Source organism: Cryptomeria japonica, chromosome 11, assembly GCF_030272615.1.
Source record: "Cryptomeria japonica chromosome 11, Sugi_1.0, whole genome shotgun sequence".
Lineage (NCBI taxonomy): Eukaryota > Viridiplantae > Streptophyta > Pinopsida > Cupressales > Cupressaceae > Cryptomeria > Cryptomeria japonica.
In genome coordinates, this window is record NC_081415.1 from 47,443,326 (window position 1) to 47,464,417 (window position 21,092).

General features: G+C 32.1%; 1 protein-coding gene across 1 annotated transcript in view; it reads left to right on the top strand.

Moving 5' to 3' along the window:
• Positions 1-21,092, top strand: part of LOC131076779 (ABC transporter G family member 35) — a 152,618-nt gene that overhangs the window by 18,096 nt on the left and 113,430 nt on the right. The window contains exons 3-5 of the mRNA XM_059214035.1: positions 4,396-4,415; positions 6,285-6,303; positions 19,311-19,363. Coding sequence (XP_059070018.1) covers positions 4,396-4,415; positions 6,285-6,303; positions 19,311-19,363 — 92 coding nt within the window. The remainder of the gene's footprint in view (positions 1-4,395; positions 4,416-6,284; positions 6,304-19,310; positions 19,364-21,092) is intronic.

Here is a 21,092-nt window from a genome sequence, read left to right on the forward strand (position 1 = left end):
TTTTCAATACATACCAATCTCTCCTCAAAAAGATAATGCATTTTTCCATATATCTCTCCCCAATGTTTTTCCATATATCTCTCCCCCTTTGACATCAAATGCCAAAGTTACAAAAAGTCAAGTTCATGCAAAATACCAACCAACTCAATATACCAACTACTCCCCCTGAGAAGTAGCTTCCTCATAAAATACCGAAATAAAAGATTTGTCCATTTAATTCTGTCGGTTGATGACAATCATCAACTGTCTAAGTCTCTACCGATGGAGGTAAGACTCCGAGCTGATCTCTGAGATATTCAAAAGTTTCCTTAGGCAAAGGTTTTGTGAAAATATCTGCAAGTTGTTCTTTAGTATTCACATAAACCAGTTTTATCTCCTTTTCTTCAACTTTTTCCCTTAGAAAATTCAGTTTGATAGAAACATGTTTTGTTTTAGAATGTAATACTGGATTCTTAGATATATCAATTACTGCAGTGTTATCACAATATATAGTAATAGGTTCCTTGCATTTTACCTTTATGTCTTTCAATATTTGCTTAAGCCAAAGTACCTGTGTACAGTTTGTTGCTGTTGCAACATATTCTAATTCTGCTATTGATAAAGATGTACAACTTTGTTTCTTACTTAACCAAGAAACTAATCTCTTTCCAAGAAAGAATGCTCCTCCAGTGGTGCTTTTTCTATCATCCACATCTCCTGCCCAATTTGCATCTGTGTATGCATATAGATCAAAATTGTCATCTTTAGGATACCATAATCCAAGATTTGTTGTGCCTTGTAAGTATCGGAAAATCATTTTTACTGCTGATTCATGATTTTCCCTAGGATTACTCTGAAATCTAGAAACTATACATACTGCATTCATAATATCAGGTCTGGTTTGTGTCAAATACAGTAAACCTCCTATCATAGATTTGTATCTAGTTGGATTAACAGGTGTAGATTCATCCCTTTGAGATAATTTGTCATTTGTAGTCATAGGTGTGCTTACCGGTTTAGAGTTCTCCATCCCAAATTTCTTAAGTAGTTCTTTCAAGTACTTAGATTGACTCAAAAATATGCCTTTATCAGTCTGTAAAATCTGCAATCCTAAAAAGAATTTTATTTCTCCGATCATAGACATTTCAAATTCATGCTGCATTTCAAGAGAAAATTCTTTGCATAATCCATTTTCTCCTCCAAAGATTATTTTATCAACATATACTTCCATAATCAAGATGTCATCATTAGTTACTTTGTAATATAAATTTCTATTTGCATTTCCTTTAGTAAAACCAATCTTTAAAAGATACTTATCCAATCTTGCATACCAAGCTCTTGGAGCTTGTTTTAATCCATACAGAGCTTTTCTTAATCTGCAAACCATATCATTGTCATCTATCAAGGAAAATCCATCAGGTTGTTCAATATAGACTTCCTCTTCAAGATCTCCATTCAAAAATGCACATTTAATATCCATTTGATAAACTTTGTAATCCTTGTGAGCTGCAAAGGCCAAGAATAATCTAACTGCCTCAATTCTGGCTACCAGTGCAAAGGTTTCATTGTAATCAACTCCTTCTTTCTGAGAATATCCCTTACACACTAGTCTTGCTTTATTTCTGACAACCTTACCATCTTCATTGAGTTTGTTTCTAAATACCCATTTGGTTCCAATTACATTTTTATTTTTAGGCCGGGGAACTAATGTCCAAGTATTATTTTTCTCAATTTGTCCCAATTCTTCTTCCATAGCTTTAATCCAAAATTTATCTTCACATGCCTCATTGATAGATAATGGTTCAATTTGAGAAATAAGACATACCTCTTCATTTGCCAATCCTCTTGTCATGACTCCTTTAAATTTGCTTCCAATTATCTGATCTTCAGAATGATTCAGTCTTACATACCGGGGTGTCTTAGTCTGTTGTTGTTCTTCAATTACTGTGGAATCCTTTGATGACACCGGAGTAACTGGATCATCATTCTGTACTAGTGGATTTATTGTAGGTTCATTTGTCATAATTTCTGTTACCGGTTCAGAGTCTATATACCTTGAAGTTCCTCTGAATTGTTCATCAATCTTTACATTTATACTCTCAACAATTTTCTGTAATCTTTTATTAAAACATCTATATGCTTTACTCTTAGATGAATAACCAAGAAATATTCCTTCATGACTTCTAGGATCAAACTTGCCAATATACTCATCTCTTCTAATATAACATTTACTTCCAAAAATTCTGAAATACTTAAGAGTAGGAGTATTACCAAACCATAGTTCATGAGGGGTCTTACTAGTTTCACCTTTGATGTGAACTTTGTTGAATGTATAGACAACAGTGCTTACTGCCTCTCTCCAGTACACATGTGGTAGATTTGCTTCTGATAACATACTTCTTGCTACATCCAAAATAGTTCTATTTTTCCTTTCAACAACTCCATTTTGTTGTGGTGTCCGAGGTGCTGATAACTGTCTTTTGATTCCATTTACTTCATAGAATGTATTAAAATCTTTAGATGTGAATTCTCCTCCTTGATCTGATCTTAAACATTTAATTTTCTTACTGGTTTCATTTTCAACCATTGCTTTGAATAGCTTGAACTTCCCAAGTGCTTCTGATTTTTCTCTAAGAAAAGTAACCCAACACATTCTAGAATAATCATCAATAATTAGCATGAAATATCTATCACCTTGTAAGCTTTTAGTTCTAGCTGGATCACATAAATCAGTGTGAATTAAATCAAGGGCATTATTGGATTTTTCTGGAATACTTTTGAAACTAGCTCTGACCTGTTTTCCAAATTGACATTCCTTGCAAATTGTATTATGAGGTTTCACAATTTTAGGTAGATCTCTAACTGCCTTAGAAGTACTGATTTTTACCATGCAATCAAAATTTACATGACATAGTCTTTTATGCCATAGCCAACTTTCATCTATATGTGCAATTAAGCATGCCTTTTCACTATTATTCAAATGAAAGATATTACCTCTAGTCTGATTACCGGTTGCAATTTCCAAACCAGTTCTATTCATGATTTTGCATTTTCCATTTTTAAATTGTAACTGAAAAACTTTCTCAACTAATTGACCAACACTTAAAAGATAATGTTTTAATCCTTCAACATAGTAGACATTGTCAGTTTTATGTTTACCATCAAGAGATATTGAACCCTTACCTTTGATTGAACAGGCTTTGTCATCTCCGAATCTTACTAAACCTCCATTGTATTCTCGAAAGTTCAAGAATTTACCTTTGTCTCTAGTCATGTGATGTGAGCATCATGAGTCAATAATCCATTCATCCTTTGATTCAACTTTAGCTGCTAGGGCTTGTTCTATCGATTGAGCAATAGGTACTGGTTGATCTTCTGTTATAGCAACAAAGACCCATCCGTTGTCTACTGGATCCTCATCAGAATCATCAGTCACACCTTCATCAACAATGTAACAAGATCTATCTTTGTTTTTCTTAAATCTGTATCTCTGATATTTAGGATTAGGTTTGTATGTCCTTCTAGCTTCTTCTCTTAGTCTAGCATGTCTATCAGGGCATCTTGAAGCCATATGACCAATCTTATTGCAGTTGAAACATTTAAAGGGTGCCTTACCTTCATACTTACTTCCAATTGGACCTTTTGGCATTTTTCTTGCAAATAGTGCTTCAAGTTCTTCAAGCTCTTCATTCTCCTTCCTGGTTTCTTCAAGTTCTCTTGCAAAAAAGGCTCTCCAGTCTGATTTTTCAAAGAATGGAGCAGATGATGTTGATGCTTTGAAGGCCAAATCAGTTTTTATAGTAGTAACAGGACCAAATTCCTCAATTTCAAAAGCTGAAAGTTTTCCAATCAATGTATCCCTAGTTACTGATGTATTAGGCATTGTTCTCAACTTATTTATAGCAGTAACCTTCATTTTATATGCTGGTGGCAAACCTCTTAAGATTTTTGAAACAATCTCATCTTCACTCAAGGTTCCTCCACAACATTTGATACCCAAAACAATTTCATTTACTCTTTCCATAAAAGTAGAAATCCTTTCATCTTCTTCCATTTTCAGATGTTCATACCTGACTCAGAAGCTTTCAAGTTTTGCAATTTTGACTATGGAATCCCCTTCATTCAATTTTTCCAAATGATCCCAGATAGATTTTGTAGTGGACCTATCTGATAATCCCATGATTTGTTAATCTAATAATGCGCTCAAAAGTGCTTCTCTTGCTTTGCAATCATTTTCTTCATCTTTATCTAAAGTAATGGGAGCAGTCTGACCAGCTACAGCAGCAGTATAACCATTCTTAGTAACTTCCCAGATGTCTTTACCAATGCAATTCAGATGTGTCTCCATTCTAATTTTCCATATCCCATAGTTGGTTCCATCAAGTTTAGGACTATCCTTTCTGAAATAATTAGTAGACATTGGATCTCCTCAAGTTGTTAAACTTTTGCAAAAAGAGGACTAGGCTCTGATACCAATTGTAGGTCCTGGAGACAACTAAGAGGGGGGGGGAATCAGTGTCAAATAAATTCAAACCAAAAACTTATTAACCAACTTAATGCTTAATACCGGTAAATCAGTTAAGTATGCCGGTAGACAGTGTTAACAGAAAATTGTTGTACCGGTAAGAATTAATGCATGAAACATAAGCACAAAGTCATCCACAACACATGACACCAATATTTGTATGTGGAAACCCTGTAAGGGGAAAAAACACGGTGGGAAACCTTACCCAGAATCAGATGATACTACTGCAGATAGTAAGTGTACAAAGAGGGGTCTGCACATGCAGAAAGGCCAACAGCCTAGAGCTCACTGCTCGATCACAAATGGGAGTCACACTGACTACAGTTGGATGGTTAAATCCAATGAGAATGTACTGCACAAAATAGCATCTTCATATGTTGGATTCAGTACCGGTGTAATGCTGATATGCTTCTACAAAAACCTAACTTCACCTTCAAATGATGTCTTCGTGTATATCCCTGCTTGATCTTGCATATACCCTTCCTTAAATCTTTTTCGCATTCCACACTTGATCTTACAAATAAGATCTTACATTTATACCATACCCTAAGACCAATTTTAGTAGGTCGGCTCTACAAGATATTACAATAAAAACATTTTACAAACAATACAATATCTGATGCAATAACCAATTGAACATGTCGGCTTAATGCATTTACAAGAATAATAAATCATCTCCATAGCGTGCCATGCTGATCTAGAAAAGATAAACCTGTCGGTGTAACCCTAGATAACCTGGACCTATTTGCCGGTAAAAGCAAATATGCAAATAAGAATATACCAATGATTATTACTTCAAAATAAAGTGTCCACGTGATGTCTTCGACATTACCAAGTGTCTTCCATGTCATTGCAGGTACCAGTCAACATTATATCCTATCAGTTAACCATATACTGCTAACTATTTGCACAGTTTACTGTTTGCCGGTGAATGTTGCTGGATCTCCAAAGTAGGTGTATTTAGTAGGTGTTGACATCAATGACAAAACCATACCAAAATACCAACAATCAATGCTATTATGAGACAAAACATGGTGTTCTTGAACAATATGTATTGATCCTCCAACTAAATAGTGTTGGGATACATCCCCCCTCTAGCGGTGTTAGCATGTGAGACCGATATTACTCATCCATGAGGACTTAACTATTTACAACTACTTACACCTAGACTTAGTGGAACAAATGATAACCTATAACACATTGCATTAGGTGATGATGAGCCCATTTATATCATCATAGTAAATGGGCTCATCATCACCTAATGCAATGTGCTATAGGAAAAATGATGTAATTGTGTTATAGGTGATGATGAGCCCATTTTTCCTATAACATCATTAAATATATCAACAAGTAAATTTTCATTTCAAATTTTTATGCAAGAATCCTAAGAGAATTTCAAACTTGGTATAGCTATTAATTTAAGATAAGATTAATTATGACATGGAAACATATGCAGAACAACTTCAACAATTATAGCAAGAGGTAAAATAGAAACTACAAGAGAGTAATGACTAGTACAAAACTATAATAGATGATGGTGCATGACATAAATTAAACAAATATGAGTTAGTGATGGTTTATTTGAGAAGAGAGGGGCTTTCTAAGGGAACTTACAACAAGATAAAACATGAGAAAATTTATCCATTTAATATTACAAAGAAGATTAATGACAATTCTTATGAGTTAGACTTATCAACAAATTTTAATATTTCTCCAACCTTTAATGTTTATTGTTTATATGATTTTTATGGAGAAGATCATGATGAATAAGGCGAGGAAGGATTGGATTGAAAAAAAAGGTTCCAAATCGGAAAAAGAAAAATATTACACATATTCAAGAATACAATATACACTTAACAAGGTTAGTATAGGAAGTATATGGTATAGTGGGAAGGATAGCCTAGGAAGATAACACACGGATTACATAGTGGGAATCAAAGAAGGTTCATCAAGACAAGTGACATAAGTTCCAAGAAATAAATTCATATGAATTGATTTATTTTCAATTAAAGGAGAGTGGTGCAAGGACTTTCAGAGGCCAAAACTTTTAACTCAAGAGTCCATTTGAGTTAAAATGTTACATGGAGAAGCATCATTAAGTGTGATAAAAACCAAACTTGTTTATTTTGTGAAATTCTCAACACATTTTCAAGACCCATTGCAATCTTCTAAGCCTTCAAATTAAAGTCTTAATGAGTTTTCTATTTTTTTTCCCAACTTGGATGTTTAATTAGCTTCAAACTTTTATATGTGATTAGATTAGAAATTTGACGATTAATATTACTTCATTAATAAATGAAAACTTTCATGGCCAAGCAATTAAGCATGCAGATTTACTAAAAAAATGACAAGTTAAAAAAACTGATAGAAATTGCCAAGAATAGTAAATTAATATTAGAAAATATTTGGTAGGGAATTGTAGTATTAGAAGAGGATTTTTCTCTTTTTAGAGAAGTAGGATTACTGAAGGTTAAAATAAATGAAAACTTTCGTGGCCAAGCAACTAAGCATTCATATTTGCTTAAAAAAAATGGCAAGCTAAAAAATTGATAGAAATTGCCAAGAATAGTAAATTCATATTAAGAAAGATTTGGTAGGGAATTGTAGTGTTAGAATATGATTTTTCACTTTTGAGAGGGAAGTGGGATTAGTGAAGGTTATGATATTTGTATTTTTTTATTTTCAATAATGAGAATGAATTCTATGGTGTGAGTTTTGATTGAATCAACAACTTTATTTATCCTTAACACTTTCAATTGTAGCCCTCCTAGCATGTTCTAAGTCTTTTGCATTTTAAAAATGGTAAAAGTACAAAACTGTGTCACACTTTTATAAAGAAAATGGTCAATGCTGATTCAACTTTTTAAATTTAATCAATAGAAAGTGAAATATATGTTTTGAATTTTGAAATTATGTAAACTAATAAAATTTATATTCTTTTGTCTATTTTATATTTGTCATTTTTTAAAAATATTTAAAAATTATTTGAATGTAGTTTTTTATAAAGTAAACACTATGATTTAGTTGCTAATGAAATGCTGAAATTGAAGTTATAGAAGCCGCCACACTTTATTTAGTAAATTTTACCTTTTTTTCTTCAATTTTTTTGTGTATATTGATAACTTGAAACTTTAGTACATGGATATATTTTTTACTATTTTTTATAAATATATATTTTTCAATAAATTTGAAAAGTTGTGTGTGCTGAAATATAACTCTTTCCAATTCCCACCACATTTTGTCTTAATTATGTATCCAATTTAGAAAACATTTATATCATCTTGACATAGATTCTTTACTCTGCTGTATCATAATTTTTTCATAAATTTTAAATAAATTTTAGTATTTTTCCTTGACATGATAATTGACCTTATATTTTAGTGTCGATGACCTACTTTCAATAAAAATAAAATATTAAATATTAAAACTAATTAAAATATTAAAAGATATAAATTTTGGAAAATTCACTTATAGATCTATAAAAGGGTATTTTTACATTTCAAAAAAAAAAAATTATTTATAAGAGTAGGAGTTGTTGAAACATTGAGTTTTTTTAATTTTTACTTTTTTTTGGTAATTACACCCAAAGTGGTATAATATATACATTTAGTAGACATTTCCAATTGGAATAGTTGTAGGATACCAGGTTCCCACCAAACCCCTCTACCCATATAATCGTACCGAACTTAGCTATAATGAATCTATATAGACCATATGTTTGACTAAAATTAAATTTTATTTAGAATTACTTAAATTCACTTGTGTTGATAAGTTGGCCCGAAATGTGATAGTTTTGTGCTTTTACCCAAAAGCCTTGACATTTTCAATACCAACCCTCCTAGTACACTTTGACTCTACTTCTCTCACCTTTTATATTCTTCTATAATATCTTTTTGAACTTTATTTTACTTGTTCCAATCTCTCTCTTTTTTTTTCTTTTTTTTCCATGGCAATTACAATATCTTGTACACACTCTCTCAGTTTCTTGTTATCTTCCTTATTCATATGTTCTTTTGATTTGAAATTTCAATCACATTTTTTAGTCATGCCCAATAGCTTACTGAAGACCTACTTTAGCAGTCTCAACTTTTTAGAATCCCCCTTTCAATTTATCATCCCCTACGTGTCTACCCCCTCTCACAAGATAGGACCTAGTATATTCTATATTACATATCATTAAATAATCCTCTTTTGTGTATAGATATTTATTTTCTTTTAACAATTCTTTACTTCTAAATTTTAAGCATTTATTACCTCTTACTAGGGTCACAATATTGGAACCAAAATTTTGGTGAAAGAGAGGGTGTAGATTGAATATTTGTGCATATTCTCTTTAACATTTCATTTTTTATGCTAGTGTAAAGGGTGAGATGAGAAGTAGAATCAATACAATGGATTGCAATAAAGTTTAGTAGAATACAATACAAGTAAACTATATTAAATACACATAATCATTGATTACCCTTATATGCTAACCACACACCCACATATAATCATTCTACAAAATTGTGGTAGATTTACTTTAGTATAAAGTCTACTATATGCATTGTCTCTTTGGATTACTTATATTCCTCATTTATGTCCTATCTTTATAATCTTGCTCTGTTATCTATTCTCTCTCTCTTTTTTTTTCTTACTCCCCTCCCTACTTTTCATTTTGTTGTGTCTACATACATTGTTATATCAAAGGACATGTCTTTTTTTCTTTTCATTTACTTTAGATGTTGCAAGTTGGTTGTAGGTTTCATATTTGAGTTGCATTTTTTTTAGATCATGTTCTTTGTTATTGCATGTATGTCATACCAATAAGAGTTATTGATCCATTAATGGGAATCTATGTTTTATATTCCAAATCTATCTATAGAAGAGTTTTTTTGGCTTTGTAGAATTCTTGGCGCTTCTGAGTGACTTCCTAAACTTTTACATGGTATAATATCTATAAACTTGTATGCCTCTTCACTTATATAGGTATTTTTAATATGTCATTTCATATATTGCCTCCTAGAGAAAAACAAACCTCATTGTTGAGTTTGAAAGGTCTAAAAACTTATAAATCAACTATAAACGTAATAGATTTTAATATGTGTACCATATAATATTTTTTGAAATATCCTATAAAAATGTCTATAGTTTTTATATATCTATATAGTCATATGACCACCATACCACTATGTTGTGTTCTACCTATATCACCTATGCACATATCTTGTATTGACTTTTAAATTTTAAATAATATTTATTGAAAATGCATATGGTATAGTCCTTGAATAAGGATGACACATATGTCTAGAAGTGCAATTAGTTGCATGAGACCCCAATCCCTAGTCACAACTATCCTCAATGGAGCTTAGTAGTAGCACCTCCACTGATTCCAATTAAAAACAACCACCATGCCACAATGTTGTCTCTACACTATGTAATACAACCTCCACCTCTCTCTCCATGGGAAAATTCACCACCTTTTTCAAAAAATAAATTTTATATCTATAAAGGATGGTTTTTGCACTTCACAATGACTTTTTCTTAGGCATAAAGAACAAATTGCAGGCTTCAAAGGTAGTTTAAAAATATTTAGATGATGAGAAGAAATATTTTAGCTAGATGAACTTTTCATCAAATAAATGTTATGTTGGTGTCACCTTTCTAGTGGCTAATTGAAATGTAAGAAAAGTGATCCTAGGCTACTCAATATTCCCACATGTCATTGAGAATATGAAAAAGAGAACCTAAGCCAGAGAGCCTAGGTTGCTTGGGTGTTTAGTATTCCTTACAGTGGTGAAGATTAGGATTGTGAAATGTGTATGAATGAACTATGCTAACAATTCCTAAATGACTAAACTTGATAGAATGCAGGGAATACAATATAAAATATTGAAACAATAACACAAATCTAGAATGTGAACATGGAGAAGAACATGGAAGTGGAACATGGAGCTGAATATGTAGGATAGAAGTGTTGGGTTCATATTTTTGGTAATTGTGAGTGCTCAGGAGATGGCCAAAATGGGATTAGGAACCTTTATACACATGTCTCTTAAAAATATAACTCAAGATGGCAACACAAGGACACTAGGTGCCTAAGTCTCAAGGTTTTCATCCATTCAAAATCTACAAATGTGTGTCAATGTTTTCTCCACCTTATTGTAGCTCCTTACAAAGAGATCTGAATCCGTACACATAAAAAATGAGGAAAATGGTTGTGTTGTATAGGGTCTTGCCTAAGTCAAACCTCACATTGGTGTTCCCTCCCCCACAATGTTAATGATGAAATAAAATGCATGCCCTCACAAAGATAGAGGCTTGATAAATATTGAAATGATAAGATTACCTTAGGTATGAAACCTACTCAAGGAGCTCCACATAAAGGTGGTGATTCAATGCTCTTTTGAAATTACTACAAGTGTTAGTGCAGTAACATGACAATGATGATAGATAAGAAAACAACAATTAATAACCTCACTATAATTAAATAGAAAAAATGTGCTTGAGATTCATTTATACCAATAGTCCTTGGAGATTCTTTAGCTCAAAAATATTTTCTAGAGATCAACTTCATGCATGCTAGTTTATGAATGAGAAATGGTGTCCTTATATATGAGATCATAGCTTTCAAAAATAATAATTTGAGCTAAGGTCGACAAACAAGATTAGGTTTTCAGATTATCAAAGGCCAACAATTGAATTCCCAAAATTTAGAGGGAAAACATCAGGACAGGGGTGCTAAGCGTCCTAGTCCAAGAATAACTTGTGCTTCAAAGGGTTTGATAACCAATAATTTAATAAAGTTTTTGTTACAAATCCCTGAACAATCATTTTCAAACATGATCAAGCATATGTGCTAAAATTAGCGTTAAACATGATGTGAAATTGTTAGAGTTAAAAATTTACAATGCATTTGATAACATCATCTTATTTGCTAAAATAGTCTTCTCAATGTTTGGCATCATCCTAGGATAGATGAATGATAAGATTTTTTCATTTTTCATGTCAGTAAATGGTGACTGATAGGTTTCTCATCTACTTGCACCAATATATTATTTATTAATATCAACGACTTTTTCATGGATTTTTTTAGCCCATTCTCCTATGGAGTTTACAAATTGTAAAGTCAACATTATAGGCCTATTTATCTCGTACATTATCTATGTTTCAAGTAATTATATTTTTAAAAGGTAAAATTCCATTCTCTCCACAATGGTTTATATTAATCTATAGGTTCTTTGTCCTTCTAGATCCAAAAATGATGTTTATTTTAGATGAAGGGATCATTTCTATAATATCACCTCTAAAACCCTCACAAAAGTAGCCTAACAAAAACATAATTTATTCAAATCAAATCAAAAACCTAGATTTGTAACACCCTAAATCTATAAAGACATTTAAAATCTTGAAAATCCCTTCATTATTTTTCTACAAAATCATGTATTCAAGTATGAAAAAGCTTCTACTCATACCTAGGTTGAAAATCAAGAAGATTTCTCCTCCCAAAACCTAATAACCAAAATCTAATACCAAATAAAAGTAAATTTTTAGTAATCCAAACTATTTATGCATAAACCCCATGAGAGAAATTATACAAAATAATTATTCAAAATACATGATACAAAAGAATGATAAACATACCACGAGATAACATCAAATATACCTTAAGAAAACCTTCTCAAGAGAAAAACCTAGCCTCCAAAAACACCCACACAACTCAATGTGTTATCCTAATAACAAAATTATCATAGACTTGTAGAGTTTTCTTATAAATATTATAAAGAATCAAGCACCCTAGTTTCATTCCTCTATGTGAAAAAGAAAATGAGGCTAAATTTGCTAGGATTTTCATCCTTTGTATGTGCAACTTGGCCTTGCATTAAAGTTTTTTCTTACGTAATGCCACATTTATTTCAATAATTTTAAGCCTTGATTTGTATGGCTTTGACTATCTTTAACCTATTATTTTCTACTGGTGTTGATAGTGTGATGTTTGTTAATCATTTCTCCTCCGAGAAAGTGTCCTTGAAAATTTGTTTCAATTTTTTTTCACGAGGTATGCATTTTGAAACTCCCACGACCATGGTTTTACCCATATTGGATTTTGATACTACATGTTAATGGTTAGAGAAACATACTTTTATTGGTTACTTTGTTGGGAGGTCCCCCATTGACAACATTATATAGGATTGGGTTGCAAAAAAATAGGCCCCTCAATGGGGTCTACTTGGATGGCATTCAAACCATCACTAAAGGGGCTCTTTCTTTTTTGTTTTCTAAAGTTAGCCATGTTCAAGCCATCCTTCAACATGGCCCTTGGTATGTTCAATCATCCCATTTAGTTTTTTGGCTATGGACTTGAAATTTTTCCATCTTGAATGATAAGAAAATCCATGTGCTAGTTTGTATTGAGTTTCCTACTCTTCCTTTACCTTGTGGGAATTCTTCCAACAATTGCCTCTTCATTGAGGAAGGTTATCTATGTTGAGGCAAACCACTTTTATCAAGATCGACCCCAAAAATGGTTGTGTGGAGGCCGAATTTTCTAGGGATCTCAAGGACTCGATTGATATTAAAATTGGAAATTTTTGTCATACTCAGTAAGTGCTTTATCTAAATCTTCCCCAAACTTGTTTCTAGTTGCAATACTTGGAGCACAAAATTTAGGATTTTTTTGTTGGTGGTCCCCATGGTCAAGACTCTTCCACAGGTTTTTGACCCTTGATGAGCTTCTGAAGCTCACAAAACTAAGGAAAAATGGACTATGGTGACTTGTAAGGGTAAAGGATCTTCTGTCGGTAATGTTCAAGGAAAAATTCAAGAGCTTGCTATAGTGCAGCCTCAACTAGCTATTTCAAATCCTCCTAAAAAGGGAAAGATATTTTTATTGTCGCTTATCTTGATGTTTCTATTTGACTAGAGTTTGTGCGAACACATTGGCCAGCATTAGTGCTCTCTTCTTATCCATCCATCTTGTGTTACTCTTGTAGCTTAACAAGGTATTTGAAAGATGGAAAGTTTGTTTTAGAAAAATGGAGAAATGGAATGTTTCAAATGGGTTCAAAGTTTTTGCAGAGTCGCTTCTCCTCTTCGACAAACAAGGATGATATGTAAGACTTTCATCCATGAATTTACTCTCTTGGAATGTTTAAGGTCTAACTCACCCCTCCAAGAAGTATTTAATGCAAGATACTCATCAAAAAAAAATTGGTGCTGATGTTCTATGTCATCGGGAAGTTAAATTTGTCATCTTCATGCTTTGTACAACATGTTATGTTATTTAGCCAAATGGCCTTGTTTTTACCTCCAATCATGAGGTTATTCATGGAGTTGTCACCTTTCTTGTGTCAAGGTGACAATCTTGCATGGTGGACCATAGGCCCGATTCGAATCAATGTCTTGTTTGGATCCTCATGAATATTCATAATTGCTATTTTAGGATCATTAATATTTATGCTTCCAATGATGTTGACAGATCCACTCTGTGGAGGTGAATTGTGATTCAACACCCCCAACTACTTGGTTTTTTTATGAAAAATTCTATACAATCAAGGTGTCATATGATAAATATGGTACCTTTCCTTTTTGGTGGACAACTAGCAAAAACAAGGCATGGTATTAGATGTACAATAAATTGGGCCTTTATGACCCTAATTTACACTGACGTCATTCCTAGGCCATTCGACATATGTAGAGTAATTTGGAATTGAGAAATGATAGATTTTTTAAATGTCTTGATCATACCATGATCTCAACATAATATTTTTTCATTTGCCTCTTGCAGTGCCTTGCTGGTTATACCTCTTCTCAAGGTGATCTTGTTAGACCACTTCCCATTAAGTTCAACATTGAATTGCAAGTGGGACAAATGTCTCATTCCAACTCCCAATTTGTTTTTAATGCCTTATTGATGACTCACCAACCTACATTGGTCCACATATAATAGGATTGGAATCTTGAATGTCATCTTACTCAACAGGTCAAATGGATTGCCTAGTGGAATCATGCAATCTAGTGCACCTCACGCTTTCTTCACATTTATAGTCATCAACTGATCATATTTAGATGAAGATCATACAAGGCCACCACCTTGAATCTCCATTGTGCCACAAAAGAACTTACATTTCATATCCTTTTTCTCCCACCTTGTAGATTCATGTGGCACAACTTCATCATCAAAAGAAAATTGCTAATTATCATTCTATAAGAGGCACTCAAATTAAAGCTAGATTGCATTGGCTTAAATTGGGCGATCTTGCATTTGAATAGTTTTTCCTATCTCTTAGAGCTTGTCACTCCTCCCAAGGCATTAAAAAGTTAAGAAAGGCTAGTTGGTGCTTTTCGAGCTACCAACTTCTCTCCAAAAAAATTTTTCCATTAAAAGAAGGTTTTCATTTCTTAGCAGCCCTCTCTTGAGCGAGATTTTACATTTTAGGATTGCCTCCAAGTTGTCATGCATAGGCTTTTTTGAGAACAATTTTTTTTTGTGTCCAATTACTCTTCCTAGAGGACATTAAGGAAGCAATTAATTATATGTTTGATGATAAATTTGTGGGGTGTGATGGTTTCGCTTGTGAATTTTACAAAGCTATGTGGGACTATGTGGGTTTCTTATCTTCATAACCTTTACCTTGAAGCTTTTCATAACAACTCTATAGAAAGTTTATCAATAGAGGAAATAATAAATTCATACCTAAGTTTGATGATCTTGAAGACATTTGCGATTGGTGATTGATCATGCTACTCAATGTTTCTTATAATATCATCACCAAAGCTTTAGCTCTAAAGATTTGTCTTATGCTTCCTCAGATTTTTTGTCTTGAGAAAATGGTAATTATCAAATCCAGATTCATTTTGGATTTTGTTATTGTTGTCTAGGAGGGTATGGAATGGGTGAGGAATTCTAAACATAAAGCAATCTTCTTGAAAATTTATTTTTTCAAAGACTATGATTGCATGGAATGGCATCTTATTCTTTCCATGCTCCATGCCTTGAGGTTTAGCCCCATATTTGTTCAAACCATCAGTATTCTCTTTGCAAATTATTCTACTTATATTTCCATTAATGGCCGCTACTCGTAGGCCTTCAATATTTTTCATTCCATCTAGCAAGGGTTCCCTCTTACACCCTATTTATATGTTCTTGTTGCTTAAGGGTTTGTCTATTTATTGGCAAACTCTATCTCCTACAAGCCGGACATGGGTAATGGTCACTTTATGAATTCAATTCATTCCTTACTCACATTGAAGAGGAGAAATATATCAAGGAGACACTGTAGAATCTTCACACCTTCTACCTAGCATATGGCTTGACCATTCAATGATACAAGAATCAACATTATTGTCAATACGCTCTCCATGTGCTGCCTTGGCTTCTCATCTATGGTTGGAAGTGGATTGGTCATAAGGAAATCTTCAAATTTCTTGGAATTCCCTTTTCTTTTCAAGCCTCTCCTATGGATCTTTGGAATGTGAGTCTCACTCACTAGAATTTAGAAGAAGCTCACATACTAAATTACTAAGTCACTATCCCTTGTAAAAAAATTCCAATATTGCTCCAAAATTCTTGTAGCTACCCATGTTTATTATTTCTTTTTTTGGGTGCCTTCTAAGGTCTCTTATTTGAAGATTGAGAAAATCCTGCACAATTTTCTCTAGACCTAGTTCAATAACCACAAGGGGTTCCATCATGTGGCCTAGAAGTTTGTTGCCTCCCATGACAATCTAGTGGTCTTGGGTTTCTCTCTACTTAGAACCAAGGTTTGTCTCTTTGTGTCAAACATGTTATCCATGCCAATTATAGCAACGAGGCATGCAATATTCTTCTTTGTTATTGTATTAATTCTAGGTTTCTAGTCAATAAACCTGCTTGGAAGGAGGATTGGTTTTTAGACCCTTGTTCTCATGAAGGAAGTCATGCATATCAAGGGTACTTTTGTTGCCAAGAGTATTTTACACGCTGAAGAAGCTATTAAGTCATGGCTTCAATGGGTTGGCTCTATTTTTAGGGAAGGGATTTCCTTCAACTAGCATAACCTTTGGTGGTCTCCACTTATTCAATATCAAGGGCTTCTTTTGGCAAGGCTCCCTTTAGTTAAAGCTTTACATTTTCACAAAAAAAGCATTTGCACTCCTTAAGATTTATTTTATAGAGCTACCATGAGTCTCTTCTCATGTGATGAATTGATTTCCTAATTCCATCTCGATTGACCAAACTAAGAGATGTTTAAAGCTATCATAATAGTTCTCCCTATGTAAATGCTTCACAAAATTGGGGTCCACTCTTCAAAACCTTGGTGGAAGGATTGTTAGTGAACTCCTAATACTTCTTTATGTAACTACAAGCCACGTCTGGGTTATTGTTGGATTTCACCACACCTTATGGAAGTTGAAATAATCTCTCTTAGTTTGGCAACAAAAATTTCATAATATCTAGTCAGCTATTGTTGAACCTAAGCTTACCCACTTTGCTTAGTGTATTTTTTTCCAAGGCTTACCCATGGGCTTTCATCTCGAGCATATGGGTATTTGGGATCCTCATTGTCCTTTATGTGGACAATTAGATTCATCCAAACATCTATTTTGGTTCTATCACAAAGTCCAACAATTATGGAGTTGGATTCATGATTTTTTTTGTTCCTTTCACTCAGATCTTTTCTCCTCACACATGGTACTTTTGGGGGGATTGACCTTGTATTCCCTTCAAGTATATTCAAATTTGGCATTATTTTAGGGTAGAAATTATCTTCAATTTATAGAAATGTAAAAACTCTGAAACTTTTTCTCATTGCTATGTTGATACAAATTATTCTCTTTACTCTAAAGCTACCATTTGCTTGAATATTTCTCTAAAAATTTAGGTGCAAGCTTGCAAGGTGGATCTAGAGGTGGTTCACCTTCAAGAGCTACTTGATCATTGGGGTAATGCATTGTACATCATTGTCAGGGTTCCTCTGGATCCCTCTACCTCCCATGGTCATTCTCCTCCTCCTAGGTGGTGTCGCGGACAGAGTTTCTTGGCTTGTCGCTCTTGGTTCCCTATATCCCAAGTTCCTTGTTTCCCTTCTAGTGGCCATAGTGTCTCATCTTGACATTTTTGGCAATGGTCTACCTCCCCACCCCATAGATGCCACTATTGGGTTTCCTTTTGGGGGAACAAGGTCATTGGTTGGCGATGGCTCTAGTTGGCCAATCCAGAAACTTCAAAATGGTTCACCATTCGACTCTAGTGGTTTATCATACCCACACTAAAGACAAGGACAAAGATAAAGAAGATGATGGGTGGTTTGCTCCTGATGCCACCCTAGACCTCGGTGATGTATGGGGTAAACTAAATGACTGAGATTCTCCTCCTCCTCCATCTAGTGTTTCTCTCACCAGTTAGTCAGCTTTATTTATGGTGTTATAAGCTCTTCAAGATCTTCCCATTTAACATTGGGAGTGTGATGGTTGTATCCACCCAAGTTTTTCGTAAAAATGTGTATTTTTATACCTTATTAATAGAATGCTAACACACTTATTCATTAAAAAGAAAAAAAAGAAAAAAAGAAAAGAAAATGAAAACCATGTAGTAATGCATCCCAATCTATACTTCATATACTCACATATACAACCTACAAAAGATGCTCATGAATCCTAGCCAACAACTACTCATATGTTTTCTTTATAGAAATAATATTGCACAAAATTATCAAGTGACATTACATAGACCATGTGCCTCAAAACCTTGACCCTAAATTAAATATTTCATGCTAATTTTTCTCCATATTAAATATTTTTCCAATGTGACACCCACATTATTTTTTTAACACAATGTCATGTAGAAGTGTCCCCAAAAATATCTAACCTATGTGGTGTCCAAATCTCTAAGATGCACCATAAGAAAATATTTATTTTTACATTATTGGTATTGCTATTCTATTATGCAAGGTGTACAACATGCATTTCCTAATAGCCATAAGGGTAAACACATCATTTAATTATAATGTACCATAATAAATTGAGGCTAATATCTAAACTGAGAAACAAGTAATCAAATTACTAATTGATATTAAAACTATTAGGATTATAACATTTACAATCTAATTCATCATGAACTACAAAAAAATATCAAAAATACAATTAGATATCAAACTAATAATGTCTCCACCTTGATGCAAACTACATCAAGACTTTAAGTGTTTGATTAGAACATTGAGCTTTCAATGATATAATATATATCCATTTTCCTTAACAAAACATTATCCTCTACATCAAACCTTGCCTTTTAAGAGGTACTTGAAAGAGAGAAAAAAATCTTTAAGTAAAAAAATATTTTTCTTCTTTTTTATTGTTAAAGATTTCTTTTAAAAAAATATTATAAAAATCTATAAACCTCACTTAATGTCACATTGTGAAAATAATCATTTTCAATACAAAAATATATTTATTATGAATCTATTGAATTCATATTACCTGATATGGACTTACAAAGTTATTATATGATATTATTGAATAACTATCAAATAGACAACTTAAAACTATTCAAATTAAGAACAATTAAACTAACAAAATAAAATCAAATAAATACAAACCAACACATAAAAACTCTAACTTTAAGAATATAAAAATAAGAGAATTTCCATAGTATCATCTTGTAGTGGAAAAGAACTTAGCATGTATGAAGAGAACATTGAAAGCATAATCAAATTTATTTGTAATTTTTTTTAACTTTTGAGAGTTATTTCATTTCAATAACTAATTTATTTATTTAAGTTTATTATTTCAATATGTTTTCTATGAATTTCAGGGTGTTTTGAATATGTTTCATATTTTACAATCAAAGAAAGTTGATTTTAACATATTGAAAGATGTCAATGGGGTACTCAAACCATCTAGGTATGTGTTATATTACCAATTATTTTTTTTGCATTCTTTCAATATGATATTGTATATGTTTTGTAATTTTAATATAATAGAGTCACAATGTTTGCAAATGTGTATATAATATGCTTTCCAAGGAATAAAAAATAGAATCTATTTTAATTTTATTAAAAAAAAAAGAAGCTCTTTTATAATTTTTTAATTATAAATTATTTAATATTTAAATGTAAGAGAAAAATTATCATTTTTATTGTAATTTTTTTATAAAATAATTTTATAATGATATTGAATGCATGTATAATATGTAAAAATATATTTTAAATGTGATTTAATGGTAAGTAGAGTTTATTCATGAACTTGTTTAAAAAATAATTATATAAACTTACATTATCTTCATACTAAAGTGAAATCTTTCATTATATATAATATATAATAAAAAAATTAAAAAACTTATTTAAAATTTTAAAATTATAATAATAATTAATATTTAAGTAACAAAATTGTCATACTTATAAATTTATGGTATTATAAATAGAATAAGACAAGAATTCACATGATCCCTTAAAATTTTTAACATCTTCTAAATAGGGGCTCTTATTTAAGATTCTACCATCTTAATTTATTTTCTTATATAATATTAAGCTTAAACTACTTAAAACTTCAAAATTAGTATTAATGATTCAAATTTGCTTTAAAATTTTAGTTGATGGATTAGTCTATTGAAATCATATTAAATACATATTTGAGACTTCCTTCCCATGTCTCAAGACTACTTATATTATATATTTATATTAGCTAAATCATTGTTCTATTTACCACTTTAGTTTTAATAGATAAATGGATGTAAAATGGTCAAATTTGCAAACTTGCATCTCATCCTAGAGTCACCCAAAATCTGCTAAGGAACCTTGCATTCTTGTAACATACAATGAACTTAACCAAATTAAAATATGCATATACATGACCAAATAATTCTATAATACAATCTTTTTTCCATGAATATTATATTACAGGAAGTAAGAATTCATCTCTTTTAAAACATATGATAAAAAATAAAGGTTCATTGATCATTTTGAATTACTCCCCTAGTTTTGAAAGGGTTCTAATATAAGATGAACCCTAGCTTGTGATTTCCTATATTAATATTGCTCCATAATCTATAAACTTTGAGGAACCTAAAAACATCAATTTATGTGCTTGGCCTATACACATATCTTTACAAGTATGTCATTGTTTTCCTCTATCAAAATGATATGAAGTCTTCAACGTATGTTCTTCTAAAATAAATCTACTTATGTACATCTTGGAATACAAATATGACCTATTTGTAGAGGACATCTTTAATATAAAAATTATTCACCACCTTCTTGTGTCATAGTATGAACACTCTTGGATAGCTTAAATTTCCCACCAAAAATATGCATCATCCTCTTGACACACCTCACGAGAAAATGAATTCAATTGTATAATTATGTAAAGAGCCAAAGCAATTGGTGGATTAGACAACAAGGTGTGTAAAGATAAAGCAACCATTTTTTATAAAGGTGACATGTTTGTCAATTTCTTTATGAACCCTCTCTTTCACATATTACCAAATCATGTTGTTGTAAGAAACAAGGAATCCATTTGAATACCTTTCTTGCTACAAATTATTTTGGGTTTAGAGATATAATAATGGTTAGTCGTTGAGATGGGAAACTTTTATTTTTTCGAAAAAGTAATGTTTCCATTCATAATTGCTTAC